Source organism: Nerophis ophidion, linkage group LG11 (assembly GCF_033978795.1).
Source record: "Nerophis ophidion isolate RoL-2023_Sa linkage group LG11, RoL_Noph_v1.0, whole genome shotgun sequence".
Classification (NCBI taxonomy): Eukaryota; Metazoa; Chordata; class Actinopteri; order Syngnathiformes; family Syngnathidae; genus Nerophis; species Nerophis ophidion.
Genome location: NC_084621.1, coordinates 27,831,163 through 27,847,898, shown reverse-complemented (window position 1 = coordinate 27,847,898; position 16,736 = coordinate 27,831,163). Strand labels below are relative to the sequence as shown.

The window sequence follows — 16,736 nt, the reverse complement described above, 5'->3', positions numbered from 1 at the left end:
CTTTGTGGAGGGAGTCCGGTCCGATCCGGTGGCCATGTACTGCTCGCCTGTGTATCGGCTGGGGACATCTCTGCGCTGCTGATCAGCCTCCGCTTGGGGTGGTTTCCTGCTGGCTCCGCTGTGAACGGGACTCTCTCTGCTGTGTTGGATCCGCTTTGGACTGGACTCTCGCGACTGTGTTGGATCCATTATGGATTGATCTTTCACAGTATCATGTTCTCATAGTCATCATTGTCACCGACGTCCCACTGGGTCATTATTGTCACCGATGTCCCACTGGGTGTGAGTTTTCCTTGCCCTTATGTGGGCCTACCGAGGATGTCGTAGTGGTTTGTGCAGCCCTTTGAGACACTAGTGATTTAAGGCTATATAAGTAAACATTGATTGAAACAATCGGAAAATTCCCATATCAATTCCTAGATATGGTCATAATTATTTTAAGTGCACTACGCAGAATAAACACAACATTATTAATATTGCTACTACATATAATTTGATCAAAAATTCCCTAAAACAGCCCACTACCTATAATATAGTTTTTTTTAAACATAAGATCCCTGATGAAAAAAATGTTTCTGCTGTTACCTCAGATATTGCCTGTTCAGATGTTATGATCGTGGCTCAGAGATTTGTATGTAGATTATATTTATTTTCCATAACAAACAGGATAACTTAAATACCCTGGCAGTGGTAGTAATAAGCTTAAAAGTTTGTATTTACATTTTTTGAGTTGATTTTCATAAAATATGCTATTTAACTGCTACCGTTTAACAAGGACTGATTTAAATTGTGTTTGCGCAACAAATGTTTTGGCGCTTTTGTTCATGTGGGGGAATATTCCAATAAAGGTGCACTACACACTACTTTTGAATTCATTATTGGGCTTTGCGTATACAATGCAGTTAATCGCGATTAATCAAAGAAATAGTGCGATTAACTTCGATTAAAATTTTTAATCGTTGCCCAGACCTAATATATATATATATATATATATATATATATATATGAGTATATATATATATATATATATATATATATATATATATATATATATATATATATATATATATATATATATATATATATATATATATATATATATATATATATATATATATACTCATATATATATATAGATATATATATCTATATATATATATATGAGTATATATATATATATATATATATATATATACTCATATATATATATAGATATATATATCTATATATATATATGAGTATATATATATATATATATATGTATATATATATGTATGTATGTATATATGTATGTTTGTATAAATGTGTGTGTGTGTGTGTGTATGTATGGATATGCAGTGTTTCCTAAAGGTCAGTCATCTATTTGTGGTGGTGTGGTCGTGGGGGGGAGGCGGCGGCGGCGATGACCAAGAAGAACGCGGAGTTGTAATGTAATTACAACACTTTATTTACATATTTATATACATATTTATATAATATGTAATTACAATCTCCATTCACAGACCGAGTCGCATTGCTTTTATAAGCGGTCGAGCGAGTCAAAAGCCAAATGTTTTTTTTAAATTTTTTGTTTTTGTTTTTTGTGGCAGCCGTAATTCTTTCGTAATTCTTTCGTGGCGAGCCGCCACAAATAAATGAATGTGTGGGAAACCCTGATATGTATATATATATGTATATATATATGTATATATATATATACATATGTATAAACTTTATGGCTGGCTCGCATCGTGGTCACTCCGTGATCACGTACGACCGCCAGACACTTCTGGATGTGGACACATCGGGCCGTTTTGGACCGATAGACACTTGCGTGCTAGACTTGCTAACTAGCATGGGATTACATCGGCGGCTACATCCAGCGGCCTGTGAAGCAGGGGAGTCTAGTAGCAGCGGGGGCCGTCTACGGAGCAGACGCCAGCGGTGTGATCGGAAACGCGGATGTCGAGCGGGGCTAAAAACAAAGCAGAAGGCTAATCCCCACAGAACACCACTTTCCTCCATCCCGAAGACGGATTTAGATGGAAAATGCGCGACTACTGGTCTGGGTAAGGAGTCTGTTAAATTAGAACAAGTTGTTTCTGCTTTGAGTGTTTCAGAGTTGGACATGTGTTTTACTGAGGTGGCTAACTATGATGCGTGCAGTTTATCAAAGCAACAAACAAACAATCGGAAAATCCCCGTTACTGAGGTGGCTAACCATGATGCGTGCAGTTTATCAAAGCAACAAACAAACAATCGGAAAATCCCCGTTACTGAGGTGGCTAACCATGATGCGTGCAGTTTATCAAAGCAACAAACAAACAATCGGAAAATCCCCGTTACTGAGGTGGCTAACCATGATGCGTGCAGTTTATCAAAGCAACAATCAAACAATCGGAAAATTCCTGTCGTATCAATTCCTAGATATGGTCGTAACTATACTAAATGCACTGGGCATAATAAACACAACATTATTAATATTGCTACTACGGATAATTTGATCAAAAACTCCCTAAAACAGCCCACTACCTATAATATAGGTTTTTTAAACATAAGATCATTGTCTCCCAAAACGTTGTTAGTTAATGATATTATCAGAGACAACAATCTTAACGTCATCGGTCTCAGCGAAACCTGGCTTAAACCAAACGACTTTTTTGCGCTAAATGAGGCATGTCCTCCTAACTTTACACATGCGCATATTGCCCGTCCGCTCAAAAGGGGTGGGGGGGTCGCACTAATATACAACGAAAACTTTAACCTTAGTCCTAACATAAATAATAAATATAAATCGTTTGAGGTGCTTACTATGAGGTCTGTCACACCGCTGCCTCTACACCTGGCTGTTATCTACCGCCCCCCAGGGCCCTATTCGGACTTTATTAATGAATTCTCAGAGTTCGTTGCTGATCTAGTGACACACGCCGATAATATAATCATAATGGGGGACTTTAATATCCATATGAATACCCCATCGGACCCACCGTGCGTAGCGCTCCAGACTGTAATTGATAGCTGTGGTCTCACACAAATAATAAATGAACCCACGCATCGCAACGGTAATACGATAGACCTAGTGCTTGTCAGGGGCATCACCGTTTCCAAAGTTACGATACTCCCGTATACTAAAGTATTGTCCGATCATTACCTTATAAAATTCGAGGTTCAGACGCATGTTCGTCAAACTAATAATAATAATAACTGCTATAGCAGCCGCAACATTAATACAGCCACAACGACAACTCTTGCGGACCTACTGCCCTCGGTAATGGCACCATTCCCAAAGTATTTGGGCTCTATTGATAACCTCACTAACAACTTTAACGACGCCCTGCGCGAAACCATTGATAACATAGCACCGCTAAAGTTAAAAAAGGCTCCAAAAAAGCGCACCCCGTGGTTTACAGAAGAAACTAGAGCTCAGAAATTATTATGCAGAAAGCTGGAACGCAAATGGCGCACGACTAAACTTGAGGTGCACCATCAAGCATGGAGTGATGGTTTAATAACTTATAAACGCATGCTTACCTTAGCTAAAGCTAAATATTACTCAAATCTCATCCACCGTAATAAAAACGATCCTAAATTTTTGTTTAGTACGGTAGCATCGCTAACCCAACAAGGGACTCCTTCCAGTAGCTTAACCCACTCAGCTGATGACTTTATGCAATTCTTTAGTAAGAAAATTGAAGTCATTAGAAAGGAGATTAAAGACAATGCGTCCCAGCTACAACAGGGTTCTATTAACACTAACACGATTGCATATACGGCGGACACTGCCCTCCAAAATAGTTTCTCTCGTTTTGAGGAAATAACATTAGAGGAATTGTTACAACGTGTTAAGGGAATAAAACAGACAACATGTTTACTTGACCCTCTTCCAGGGAAACTGATCAAGGAACTCTTTGTATTATTAGGTCCATCAGTGCTAAATATTATAAACTTATCACTCTCCTCGGGCACTGTTCCCCTAGCATTCAAAAAAGCGGTTATTCATCCTCTTCTTAAAAGACCTAACCTCGATCCTGACCTCATGGTAAATTACCGACCGGTGTCTCACCTTCCCTTTATTTCAAAAATCCTTGAAAAAATTGTTGCGGAGCAGTTAAATGAACACTTAGCGTCTAACAATCTATGTGAAACCTTTCAATCCGGTTTCAGGGCAAATCACTCGACGGAGACCGCCCTCGCAAAAATGACTAATGATCTATTGCTAACGATGGATTCTGATGCGTCATCTATGTTGCTGCTCCTCGATCTTAGCGCTGCTTTCGATACCGTCGATCATAATATTTTATTAGAACGTATCAAAACACGAATTGGTATGTCAGACTTAGCCCTGTCTTGGTTTAACTCTTATCTTACTGATAGGATGCAGTGTGTCTCCCATAACAATGTGACCTCGGACTACGTTAAGGTAACGTGTGGAGTTCCCCAGGGTTCGGTCCTTGGCCCTGCACTCTTCAGCATCTACATGCTGCCGCTAGGTGACATCATACGCAAATACGGTGTTAGCTTTCACTGTTATGCTGATGACACCCAACTCTACATGCCCCTAAAGCTGACCAACACGCCGGATTGTAGTCAGCTGGAGGCGTGTCTTAATGAAATTAAACAATGGATGTCCGCTAACTTTTTGCAACTCAACGCCAAAAAAACGGAAATGCTGATTATCGGTCCTGCTAGACACCGAACTCTATTTAATAATACAACTCTAACATTTGACAACCAAACAATTAAACAAGGCGACACGGTAAAGAATCTGGGTATTATCTTCGACCCAACTCTCTCCTTTGAGGCACACATTAAAAGCGTTACTAAAACGGCCTTCTTTCATCTCCGTAACATCGCTAAAATTCGCTCCATTCTGTCCACTAAAGACGCTGAGATCATTATCCATGCGTTTGTTACGTCTCGCCTCGACTACTGTAACGTATTATTTTCGGGTCTCCCCATGTCTAGCATTAAAAGATTACAGTTGGTACAAAATGCGGCTGCTAGACTTTTGACAAGAACAAGAAAGTTTGATCACATTACGCCTGTACTGGCTCACCTGCACTGGCTTCCTGTGCACTTAAGATGTGACTTTAAGGTTTTACTACTTACGTATAAAATACTACACGGTCTAGCTCCATCTTATCTTGCCGATTGTATTGTACCATATGTCCCGGCAAGAAATCTGCGTTCAAAGGATTCCGGCTTATTAGTGATTCCCAAAGCCCAAAAAAAGTCTGCGGGCTATAGAGCATTTTCCGTTCGGGCTCCAGTACTCTGGAATGCCCTCCCGGTAACAGTTCGCGATGCCACCTCAGTAGAAGCATTTAAGTCTCACCTTAAAACTCATTTGTATACTCTAGCCTTTAAATAGACTCCCTTTTTAGACCAGTTGATCTGCCGTTTCTTTTCTTTTTCTTCTATGTCCCACTCTCCCGTGTGGAGGGGGTCCGGTCCGATCCGGTGGCCATGTACTGCTCGCCTGTGTATCGGCTGGGGACATCTCTGCGCTGCTGGTCCGCCTACGCTTGGGATGGCTTCCTGCTGGCTCCGCTGTGAACGGGACTCTCGCTGCTGTGTCTTGGATCCTCTTTGGACTGGACTCCCGCGACTATGTTGTATCCATTGTGGATTGAACTTTCACAGTATCATGTTAGACCCGCTCGACATCCATTGCTTTCCTCCTCTCTAAGGTTCTCATAGTCATCATTGTCACCGACGTCCCACTGGGTCATTATTGTCACCAATGTCCCACTGGGTGTGAGTTTTCCTTGCCCTTATGTGGGCCTACCGAGGATGTCGTGGTGGTTTGTGCAGCCCTTTGAGACACTAGTGATTTAGGGCTATATAAGTAAACATTGATTGATTGATTGATATATGTATATATATATATATATATATATAATATATATATATATATATATATATATATATATATATATATATATATATATATATATATATATATATATACATATACACACAAACCCAGTTTCCATATGATTTGGGAAATTGTGTTGGATGTAAATATAAACGCAATACAATAATTTGCAAATAATTTTCAACCCATATTCAGTTGAATATGCTACAAAGACTACATATTTGATGTTCTCACTGATAAAAAAAATTTTCTTTGCAAACAATCATTAACTTTAGAATTTGATGCCAGCAACACGTTGTTGGGAAAGGTGGCAATAAATACTGATAAAGTTGAGTAATGCTCATCAAACACTTATTTGGAACATCCCACAAGTGTGCAAGCTAATTGGGAACAGGTGGGTGCCATGATTGGGTATAAAAACAGCTTCCCAAAAAATGTCTTTCACAAAAAAAGATGGGGCGAGGTACACCCCTTTGTCCACAACTGCGTGAGCAAATAGTCAAACAGTTTAAGAACAACGTTTCTCAAAGTGCAAATGCAAGAAATTTAGGGCTTTCAACATCTACGGTCCATAATATCATCAAAAGGTTCAGAGAAACTGGAGAAATCACTCCACGTAAGCGGCATGGCCGGAAACCAACATTGAATGACCGTGACCTTCGATGCCTCAGATGGCACTGTATCAAAAACCGACATCAATCTCTAAAGGATATCACCACATGGGCTCAGGAACACTTCAGAAAACCTGCTGTCACTCAATACAGTTCGTCGCTACATCTGTAAGTGCAAGTTAAAGCTCTACTATGCAAAGCGAAAACCATTTATCCAAAAACATCCGGAAACACCAAATCATCTAAGATGGACTGATGTAAAGTGAAGAAGTGGTCTGTGGTCTGATGAGTCCACATTTCAAATTGTTTTTAGAAATATTCAACATATTGTTATCCGGACCAAAGGGCAAGCGAACCATCCAGACTGTTATCGACGCAAAGTTCAAAAGCCAGCATCTGTGATAGTATGGGGGTGCATTAGTGAAGTGAATTATATTTATATAGCGTTTTTTCTCTAGTGACTCAAAGCGCTTTACATAGTGAAACCCAATATCTAAGTTACATTTAAACCAGTGTGGGTGGCACTGGGAGCAGGTGGGTAAAGTGTCTTGCCCAGGGACACAACAATGACTAGGATGGCAGAAGCGGGGATCGAACTTGCAACCCTCAAGTTGCTGGCACGGCCGCTCTACCAACCGAGCTATACTGCCCCTATAGTGCTATAGTGCCCAAGGTATGGGTAACTTACACATCTGTGAAGGCACCATTAATGCTGAAAGGTACATACAGGTTTTGGAACAACATATGCTGCCATCTAAGCGCCGTCTTTTTCATGGACGCCCCCACTTATTTCAGCAAGACAATGCCAAGCCACATTCAGCACATGTTACAACAGCGTGGCTTTGTAAAAAATGAGTGCGGGTACTTTCCTGGCCCGCCTGCAGTCCAGACCTGTCTCTCATCGAAAAAGTGTGGTGCATTATGAAGCGTAAAATACGATAGCGGAGACCCCGAACTGTTGAACGACTGATTCTCTACATAAAACAAGAATGGGAAAGAATTCCACTTTCAAAGGTTCAACAATTAGTTTCCTCAGTTCCCAAACGTTTGAGTGTTGTTAAAAGAAAAGGTGATGTAAGACAGTGGTAAACATGCCCTTTCCCAACAACTTTGCAGCCATGAAATTCTAAGTTAATTATTATTTGCAAAAATAAAATAAAGTTTATGAGTCTGAACATCAAATATCTTGTCTTTGTAGTGCATTCAATTGAATATGGGTTGAAAATGATTTGCAAATCATTGTATTCCATTTATATTTACATTTAACGCAATTTCCCAACTGTAAACGGGGTTTGTGTGTGTGTATGTATGTATATATATATATATATATATATATATATATATATATATATATATATATATATATATATATATATATATATATATATATATATATATATATATATATATATATATATATATATATATATATATATATATATATATATATATATATATATATATATATATATATATATATATATATATATATAGTGTGTGTGTGTACATCTGTAGATGTATGTATATATCTTTATGTATGAGTGTGTGTGTATATGTATGTGTGAATACTTCACTTTTAGTTTCCCTGAAGGAATCAATAAAGTACTATCTATCATACTGGAGGGTCCAGTGACTCGTTGCCGAACATCAATAGTTTTTTCTGTTAAAAAAACAGAATTTGAAAATGAATGCCCCCACTATGTAACGCAAGAAGATCACACCTGAAATAATTATGCAGAATCTCGAATATGAACATGTTTTGGAGACCTCTTGTCAACGAAAGAGTTTTAGGATTGTTAGTGTCTGTTTGATTTTGCTGCCTCAATTGTTGTTTGTTAGTGTTAAAGTAAAACCTCACATTACGCCTGTGCTCCTTCTGTCTCCTTTTTGCTTCCTGTTAGTCAGCCGCTGGTATCCGTCTTAGCATGCTTTTGTCTTCCTCAGTAACACCTTTTAGTATTTGTCTCACGAAGATGCCAGGTATAGTTAGTTCCTCTTAAGACAGCTTTGATTTGACTCTGAGTATAGCCGATAGCGATGCTCGGCGCTCTGGTAGATTTACTGTCATGTTTGATCTGTTGCCTTTCTTGGTTATACGCCTTTTGTACCGCACCAAGGTGTATCGTTCCACTTCAAATTACCGCTACAGTATGTGTGTGGATTATTGGACAACGCTAATGTGGTAATTGTTTCTCTGCAGGGCCTTGGGGGAGGTGCATGGGCAGCGACTGCGGCCCCGGCGGCAGCCAGAGCCGGGCGGTGTGGTGCGCCCACGTGGACGGCTGGACCACGCTTCACACCAACTGCAACCAGGCCCAGCGTCCATCCAACCAGAGAAACTGCTTCCGCGTGTGCGACTGGCACAAGGACCTTTATGATTGGCGGCTGGGACCCTGGAACGAGTGCTTGTTGGTGTCCCCCAGGGCCTTGGATGCCCCGCGCCTTTTCACCTGTAGCGGAGGCAAAGAGGGCATCCAGACCCGGGAGGTGGGTTGCATACTCAAGTCAGATGGATCTCCAGCCGAGGACGCGATCTGTGAGTACTTTGAGCCTCAGCCCCGCCTGGAGCAGGCCTGTTTGATCCCCTGTCCCCAGGAGTGTGTGGTTTCTGAATATTCTCCGTGGACCTCTTGCTCTAAAACATGTGGAACCGGCCTCCGGAACCGGGTCAGGAGCGTCTTGGTTCCTCCTCTTTATGGAGGAGCCATGTGCCCCAACCTCACTGAGTTCCAGTCATGCAAACCAGGGCCTTGCAACGGTCCAGAGGGCATGTACAGTCTCAGGGTCGGGCCCTGGAACCCCTGCATCTTGCCACAGACCCGGACGGCGCGCCAGGCCAAGCGCAGGAAGGGTAAAGGTCAGGGAGGGGACAAAGATCCGGAGACAAGGGAGCTTATCCAGAAGAAAAGGATCAGGAACCGCCTAAACCGGCAAGAGAGTTCTTTCTGGGACATCCAGGTGGGCTACCAGACTCGAGACGTCACCTGCATTCACAGAAACAGCAGCTCTGTGGGACGCAGGTACCTCTTCGAACCTTTTTATAACCTTATTTGCTGTCATGTAGACCAAGAGTGTACACATGTTTTACAACGAGGGCCGATTACAAAACTACTTCAAATACAAGACACGCTAAACTACCGCATTTTATATGTTAAAAACCCATCCAGTGTCTGTCGATATATGCTAATTAAGCTATTTTAGCATTGTGCTATAACTTATAAAGCATGTTAGTGTAATAGCTAATAAATTATCTTGTTAATAATCAATTTGTGTTATTTTTACAATATGCAAAGGGCCAATAAAAAACAAAAGCTGCGGGCCGAAAATTGTGACATCTGTTAGAGACAAAAACAGTGGGACAAATAATCTAATTAGTGAAATAACCGATTCTAATTTTGATTCATGATGAATTTTGATCATTCATTTCCCCGAGTTAGAATGTTTTTTTTTGTTTTTTTTTCATGGGTGTGAGTTTTCCCTGCCCTTATGTGGGTTCTTCCGAGGATGTCGTAGTCGTAGTGGTTTGTACAGTCCTTTGAGACATTTGTGATTTAGGGCTATATAAATAAACATTGATTGATAAATTGGCATAAAGTTCTTTGTCAATAAAGAATTAAAGCTGCGAGCCAAAAATTGTGACATCTGCTGGAGACAAAAACAGTGGGACACAGATTCTAATTAGTGAAATAACCGATTCTAATTTTGATTCATTAGATTTCCCTGAATCCCAGTTTTTCATCTTAACAAGACATTTTGGATAATTGCATACTTTTTTCTCGTAGTTCTAGTCAATACTCGAGCAGCAGCATTCATTAGTACCAGTTATAATGGTTTTTTTTGTTTGTTTTTTTCATAAATTGGTATAAAGTTCTTTGTCATTAAAGAATTAAAGCTGCGCGCCGAAAAATGGGACATCTGCTGGAGACAAAACAGTGGGACACAGATTCTAATTAGTGAAATAACCGATTCTAATTTTGATTCCTTAGATTTCCCTGAATCCCAATTTTTCATCTTAACAAGACATTTTGGATGATTGCATACTTTCCCCCCGTAGTTCTAGTCAGTACTCGAGCAGCAGCATTCATTAGCACCAGTTAGAATGTTATTTGTTTTTTTTTTCATAAATTGGCATAGTGTTCTTTGTCATTAAAGAATTAAAGCTGCGCGCCGAAAATTGTGACATCTGCTGGAGACAAAAACAGTGGGACACAGATTCTAATTAGTGAAATAACCGATTCTAATTTTGATTCCTTAGATTTCCCATAATCCCAATTTTTCATCTTAACAAGACATTTTGGATAATTGCATACTTTTCCCCCCGTAGTTCTAGTCAGTACTCGAGCAGCAGCATTCATTAGCACCAGTTAGAATGTTTTTTTGTTTGTTTGTTTTTTTCATAAATTTATAAAATTTGGCATAAAATTCTTTGTCAATAAAGAATTAAAGCTGCGCGCCAAAAATATTCACCCCTGCTATGTACAAAAGCAGTGGAACACAGCCTCTAATCAACAAAGTTTGAGTTTGGTTTAGTGTTCTTAGTCTTCCCTGAATCTTAATTCTTCCTCCTTAAGGAGACATTTTGGACAATTGTATTGTTTTTTTCTCTTAGTCGTAGTCAGCCATCGGGCAGCAGCATGCTGAATCAGCTCAGAAGATTTTTGTGCATACATTGACTTGAAGTTCTCTCTCAGGTTTCAAGAACAAACAATCCACTTTTGTCAATTTCAAGATCGAACGATATTCTGATGGCTAATAAAAAACAAAAATGGCGGGCTGAAAGTAGCCACTATTATAGACGAAAGTAGTTGGGCACAGTTTCTAATCAACTAAATATTCACTTTGATTTGATTCTAATTTGGATTATAGTCCTTAGTTTTCCCTTAATCCTAATCGTTCATCGTAACAAGATATTTTGGACAGTTATATGCTCTAACCCCCCCCCCACACACACACACACACCTTCTTGTTCTAGTCAGCACTCGAGCAGCAGCATGAGTTCAGAGGATTTTTTTTGGTGCATAAATGTGCTTAGTGTTCTCGTCAATTTCAAAAACAAACAATATGCTGAGGGCTTGTAAAAAAGAAACAAGTTTTGGGCTGAAAGTAGCCAGTGTTATAGATGAAAGTAGTTGGACACAGTTTCTAATCAACTAAATAATCACTTTGATTGGATGCTAATTTGGATTAGAGTCCTTAGTTTTCCCTTAATCTTAATTCTTCATTTTAACAATATATTTTGGAGATTGATATGCTTTTTTCTTCTTCTTGTTCTAGTCAAGACTCGAGCAGCAGCATGAGTTCAGATGATTGTTTTTGGTGCATAAATGTGCCGAGAGTTCTAGTCAATTTCAAGAACAACAAATATACTGAGGGCGTATATAAAACAGCTTTTGGGCTGAAAGTAGCCACTGTTTTTGACGAAAGTAGTTGGACACAGTTTCTAATCAACACAACATTCACTTTGATTTCATTTTAATTTGGATTAGAGTCCTTAGTTTTCCCTTAATCTTAATTCTTCGTTTGAACAAGATATGTTGGACATTTATATCCTTTTTTTCTCTTCTTCTAGTCAGCACTCGTGCAGCAGCATGAGTTTGGAGGATTTTTTTGGGTGCATAAATGTGCCTAGAGTTCTCGTCAATTTCAACAACAAACAATATTCCAATGGTTAATAAAAAACTGAAAAGTTTAGGGCCGAAAGTAGCCACTATTATAGACGAAAGTAGTTGGACAGTTTCTAATCAACTAAATTTTCACTTTGATTTGATTCCAATTTGGATTAGAGTCCTTAGTTTTTAGTTAAACTTAATTATCTATTTTAACAAGATATTTTGGACAGTTATATGCTTTTTTTCTCTTCTTATTCTTCTCGTCAGTACTTGTACAGCAGCATGAGTTCAGAGACATTTTTTGGTGCATAAATGTGCGTAGAGTTCTCGTCAATTTCAAGAACAAACAATATGCTGAGGGCGAATAAAAAAACAGAACGTCTTTGTGCCGAAAGTACCCACTGTTTTAGATGAAAGTAGTTGGACAGTTTCTAATCAACAAAATATTCACTTTGATTGTAATTTGGATTATAGTCCTTGTTTTCCCTTAATTTTAATTCTTCATTTTAACAAGATATTTTGGACAGTTATATATCCCCCCACCTCTTGTTCTAGTCAGCACTCGAGCAGCAGCATGAGTTCAGAGGATTTTTTTTGCTGAATAAATGTGCCTAGAGTTTTCGTCAATTGGTGGTTCTCTGCTCAAAACAATTTGCTTAGGGCTGATAAAAAACAAAAGTTTTGGGCTGTAAGTAGCCAATGTTATAGATGAAAGCAGTTAGACACAGTTTCTAATCAATTAAATATTCACTTTGATTTGATTCTAATTGAATTAGAGTCCTTAGTTTATCCTTTATTCTTAATTTTGACAAGACATTTCAGACTTTTATATTCTTTTTTTTTAATCTTCTGGTTAGGACTCGAGCAGCAGCAAGAGTTCAGAGGATTTTTTGGTGCATAAATGGGCCTAGAGTTCTTGTTTTCAAGATCAATTTATGCCAGTATTGGGTCCCAATTTTTTATCAATGAAGGATTCAATTCAATTTTAATTCTTGAAAAAAAATGATATGACCCTTAATCCTAATACTACATCTTTAAAAGATATATGTTTTATCCTGGTTCTAGTCAGCACTCAAGCAGCATAATTCTGTACAAGATGTTCAACAGCTTGGATTATTTGTTTTCTTTGAATAAATTGGCCTAAAGTTCTCTGTCAGGGGTCAGGATCAAATAAATATACCGAGGGCCAATAAAGATGGAATGCACAGAAGTATTGAGACACAAATATTAATCAATGAAATAATCAGTTTGAGGTTGTCTTAAGTTGTCACTAATGCTTTCATTTTTCATCTTAGTAAGACATTTCAACAATTGTATGCATCCATTTTTGAGGGAACACTTTAGGGAAGACCCTGTTTCTCTTCCTATTGCACAAAACCAGCTCCAAAAAGGCATGATTGGAAGAGTTTGTTGCGGAGTAGGTAAATCAGGTGCCTTCAGGTCAAGCATCAGCGACCTCTGACCTTGTGAATGAAGAAAAATTCCCCCGCAGACACGCCACAGCTTTTTCATCATTCAAGTTGTCTCCAAATAGTTCCGCAGCTCTGCAAGGACTTGCTGGTTGTTGTCGTCCAACACCCTGAAGTGAATTATTTCTTTTGTGGTACATTAAGCCTTCAAGATGAAACATGAGCGTTCAAACAGCCGGAGGGGAAGGGGGTGAAAAATTAGCAGCGTGAGAGCATTCATGTGTGATGAGGGAGGCTGTTAAAATCACAGTCAAACATATGAAAAAGAGGGATATCCCAAAAAATCTAATTACCGTATTTCCTTGAATTGCCGCCGCGGCGCTAATTAATTTAAAACCTCTTCTCACTCCTGCGCTTACCAAAGGCATGCGGTAAAAGTAAGCATGCGCTAATTATTTTAAAACCTCTTCTTACTCCGGCACTTACCAAAGGTATGCAGTAAAAATTTGAGTGAGATGTAAGATTGGACCTTAAATCCTACTGAATAGCTCTTAATCTTCTTCCCTTTATGCGATTTCAAATATCCGGTATTGAAATCAGCCTCCTCCATTTTAAAAATGATGACAGCGGAAGTGTCACTCGTGATGTCATGAGTTTTACCAGGCGGTAATACTAAGCATGCGCTAATTATTTTGGGAAGCGAGTTTGATCCCGCAGTAATTCAAGGCAGGCGCATACCAGTGTTTCCCACAGGTCAGTCATCTATTTGTGGTGGAGTGGTCGGGCGACGGGGGGTTGGTCGGCAGCGGCGCGGCGGCGATGACCAAGAAGAACGCGGAGTTGGAATATAATTACAACACTTTATGTACATATTTATATACATATTGATATAATATTTACAAATTTATAAAATATGTAACTACACGTCCGTTGTGTCCTGAGCAAGACACTTCACCCTTGCTCCTGATGGGTGCTGGTTGGCGCCTTGCATGGCAGCTCCCTCCATCAGTGTGTGAATGTGTGTGTGAATGGGTAAATGTGGAAGTAGTGTCAAACCGCTTTGAGTACCTTGAAGGTAGAAAAGCGCTATTGTTGATGTGATGATCATATCTGCTGTACATATTCACTTTAGAAAAGAACAATGTGGGATAGTTCTCTTTTTACATTATTTGTATTTGAATTTGTTAAATGTTTGTGTAGAATTTTATCAAACAAAACCAGTTTTATTTTAAGTAATACAGAAATGTATTAGAGCTATTTTATGTAGAAATGTACGGTATTTTCCAGACTAAAGCACACTTAAAATCCTTCTTTTTTTTCCCCCCCAAAACTCGACAGTGCGCCTAATGTACGGAATACGTCTGGTTTTACTTACCGACCTCGAAGCAATTTTATTTGGTACATGGTGTAATAAGTGTGACCAGTAGATGGCAGTCAAACATAAGAGATTAAGTTAAAGTACCAATGATTGTCACACACACACACAAGGTGTGGCAAAATTATTCTCTGTATTTGACCCAATACCCATGATCACCCCCTGGGAGGTGAGGGGGGAGCAGTGAGCAGCAGCGGTGGCCGCGCCCGGGAATCATTTTTGGTGATTTAACCCCCAATTCCAACCCTTGATGCTGAGTGCCAAGCAGGAATGTAATGGATCCCGTTTTTATAGTCTTTGGTATGACTCGACCGGGGTTTGAACTCAGGGCGGACACTTTAAGCTACGTGTAGACTGTACAATGATGGCAATGTGACTCAAGTAAACAACACCAACATTTTATGTTACATTAAGAATATAAAACATTACACAAGGCATTTTAAAAAAATATCAAAATGTTTTAGTATGACTTTGGTAACCTATGAAGCTATGCTTCAACATACTAGTGTTATTATGGTGTGTGTATAAGGTAAGACATATCTGGCCTTTTGCTTCGCAATATTATGCATAAGTAACTTTTCTTACCTTTTGGTACCTGCTGATCTGTTTTTGGGATGTGCATATATCCTGCAAAAATGTGCGCGTCAGCCTTTTCGATACCGTAGTCGATAAGCTTCTTCTTTTTCTCTATCTTCTTGTTATGCATCCTCTGATGTTACCATTTCTAATATAAAGTAGTGTAAAGTTCTTACTCATATCTGTCAGTAAACACGCTATAAAAGCGCTAAAACATACCGTTGTAGTGAGTTTACATTATTCATCCAATGAACATTAGTTATTAGAGTTCCGGTTGGACGGTTTTTCACGGGACACATTTCCAGCATTTTTGTTTTCGGATGAGGAAATGCTTCCCCGGTATTGATTTAAGTAAAGTCTGAATTTCACTAAAACAGTTAGCTTCATCTTTTGACACTTCTTCCACTCCCATCCTTGCACGCTACACGTACATAAGACTGCCCACAAAACGGTGCATCCGGAAGCGACTGTCAGAAAGCAACTTGAAGATGATCTATAAAAGATAATCTATGCAACATTTTGACCAAATAACCACCATTACATGTTATGTAGACCACAAGGAAGTGTTTTCATCCATCCATCCATTTTCTACCGCTTGTCCCTTTCGGGGTCGCGGGGGGTGTTGGAGCCTATCTCAGCTGCATTTGGGTGGAAGGCAGCGTACACCCTGGACTAGTCGCCACCTCATCCCATTAACCAGAGTATGTTCTGGCCACAAAGTTCTTAACCAACATGTTGGTACTGATCTAGACTCATGTCCACTAATGCATCGCACATCCGTTTGTCATATTTTGAACAAAAGATGTTTTTCGGACGTCGACGTCGTTAGAAGCAACTCGACGACGAGCAGTGACGTTTTTCGAGTAGAAAAAATACAACTCCTACAGTTCCAAATTTCCTTTTGTCAGTCTCTACAGCGAACTTCCGCTCCTACTTCTTTGGTGATGTAGTTTTAAAAAAAATAAAAAATGCAGAAATTATTTTTTTCGTCGACGAAAGCACAGATCCCTAACTGCGAGTTTCAACGTCTCCACTGGGCTCCATCAATGTGGCACTCGCACATAGTCTATCGCACATATACCCAGGTCGTACGACCGATCTGCACGTCAGGACCGGCGCCCTAAAAACAAGGTTTTTGACCAAGAGCATAAATCATATTTTTTCATTGACTGACCTGTAGTTGACCTAGAGATTTAAGGACTCCCCACCCCCTGTAACCTGCTGCCCCGCCTGGACTCTCACACTATTATGTTTGATCCGCTATGGACTGGACTCACTATTATGTTAGATCCACTATGG

The 16,736-nt window shown here is 39.5% G+C and overlaps 1 protein-coding gene across 1 annotated transcript in view; it reads left to right on the top strand.

The window, feature by feature from the left end:
• The first annotated feature begins 8,441 nt into the window (after positions 1-8,441).
• The window catches only part of thsd7ab (thrombospondin, type I, domain containing 7Ab), a 351,090-nt gene continuing 342,795 nt past the window's right edge, over positions 8,442-16,736 (top strand). Inside the window, exons 1-2 of the mRNA XM_061916619.1 lie at positions 8,442-8,448; positions 8,669-9,488. Of these exons, the coding sequence (XP_061772603.1) occupies positions 8,442-8,448; positions 8,669-9,488 (827 nt within the window). The remainder of the gene's footprint in view (positions 8,449-8,668; positions 9,489-16,736) is intronic.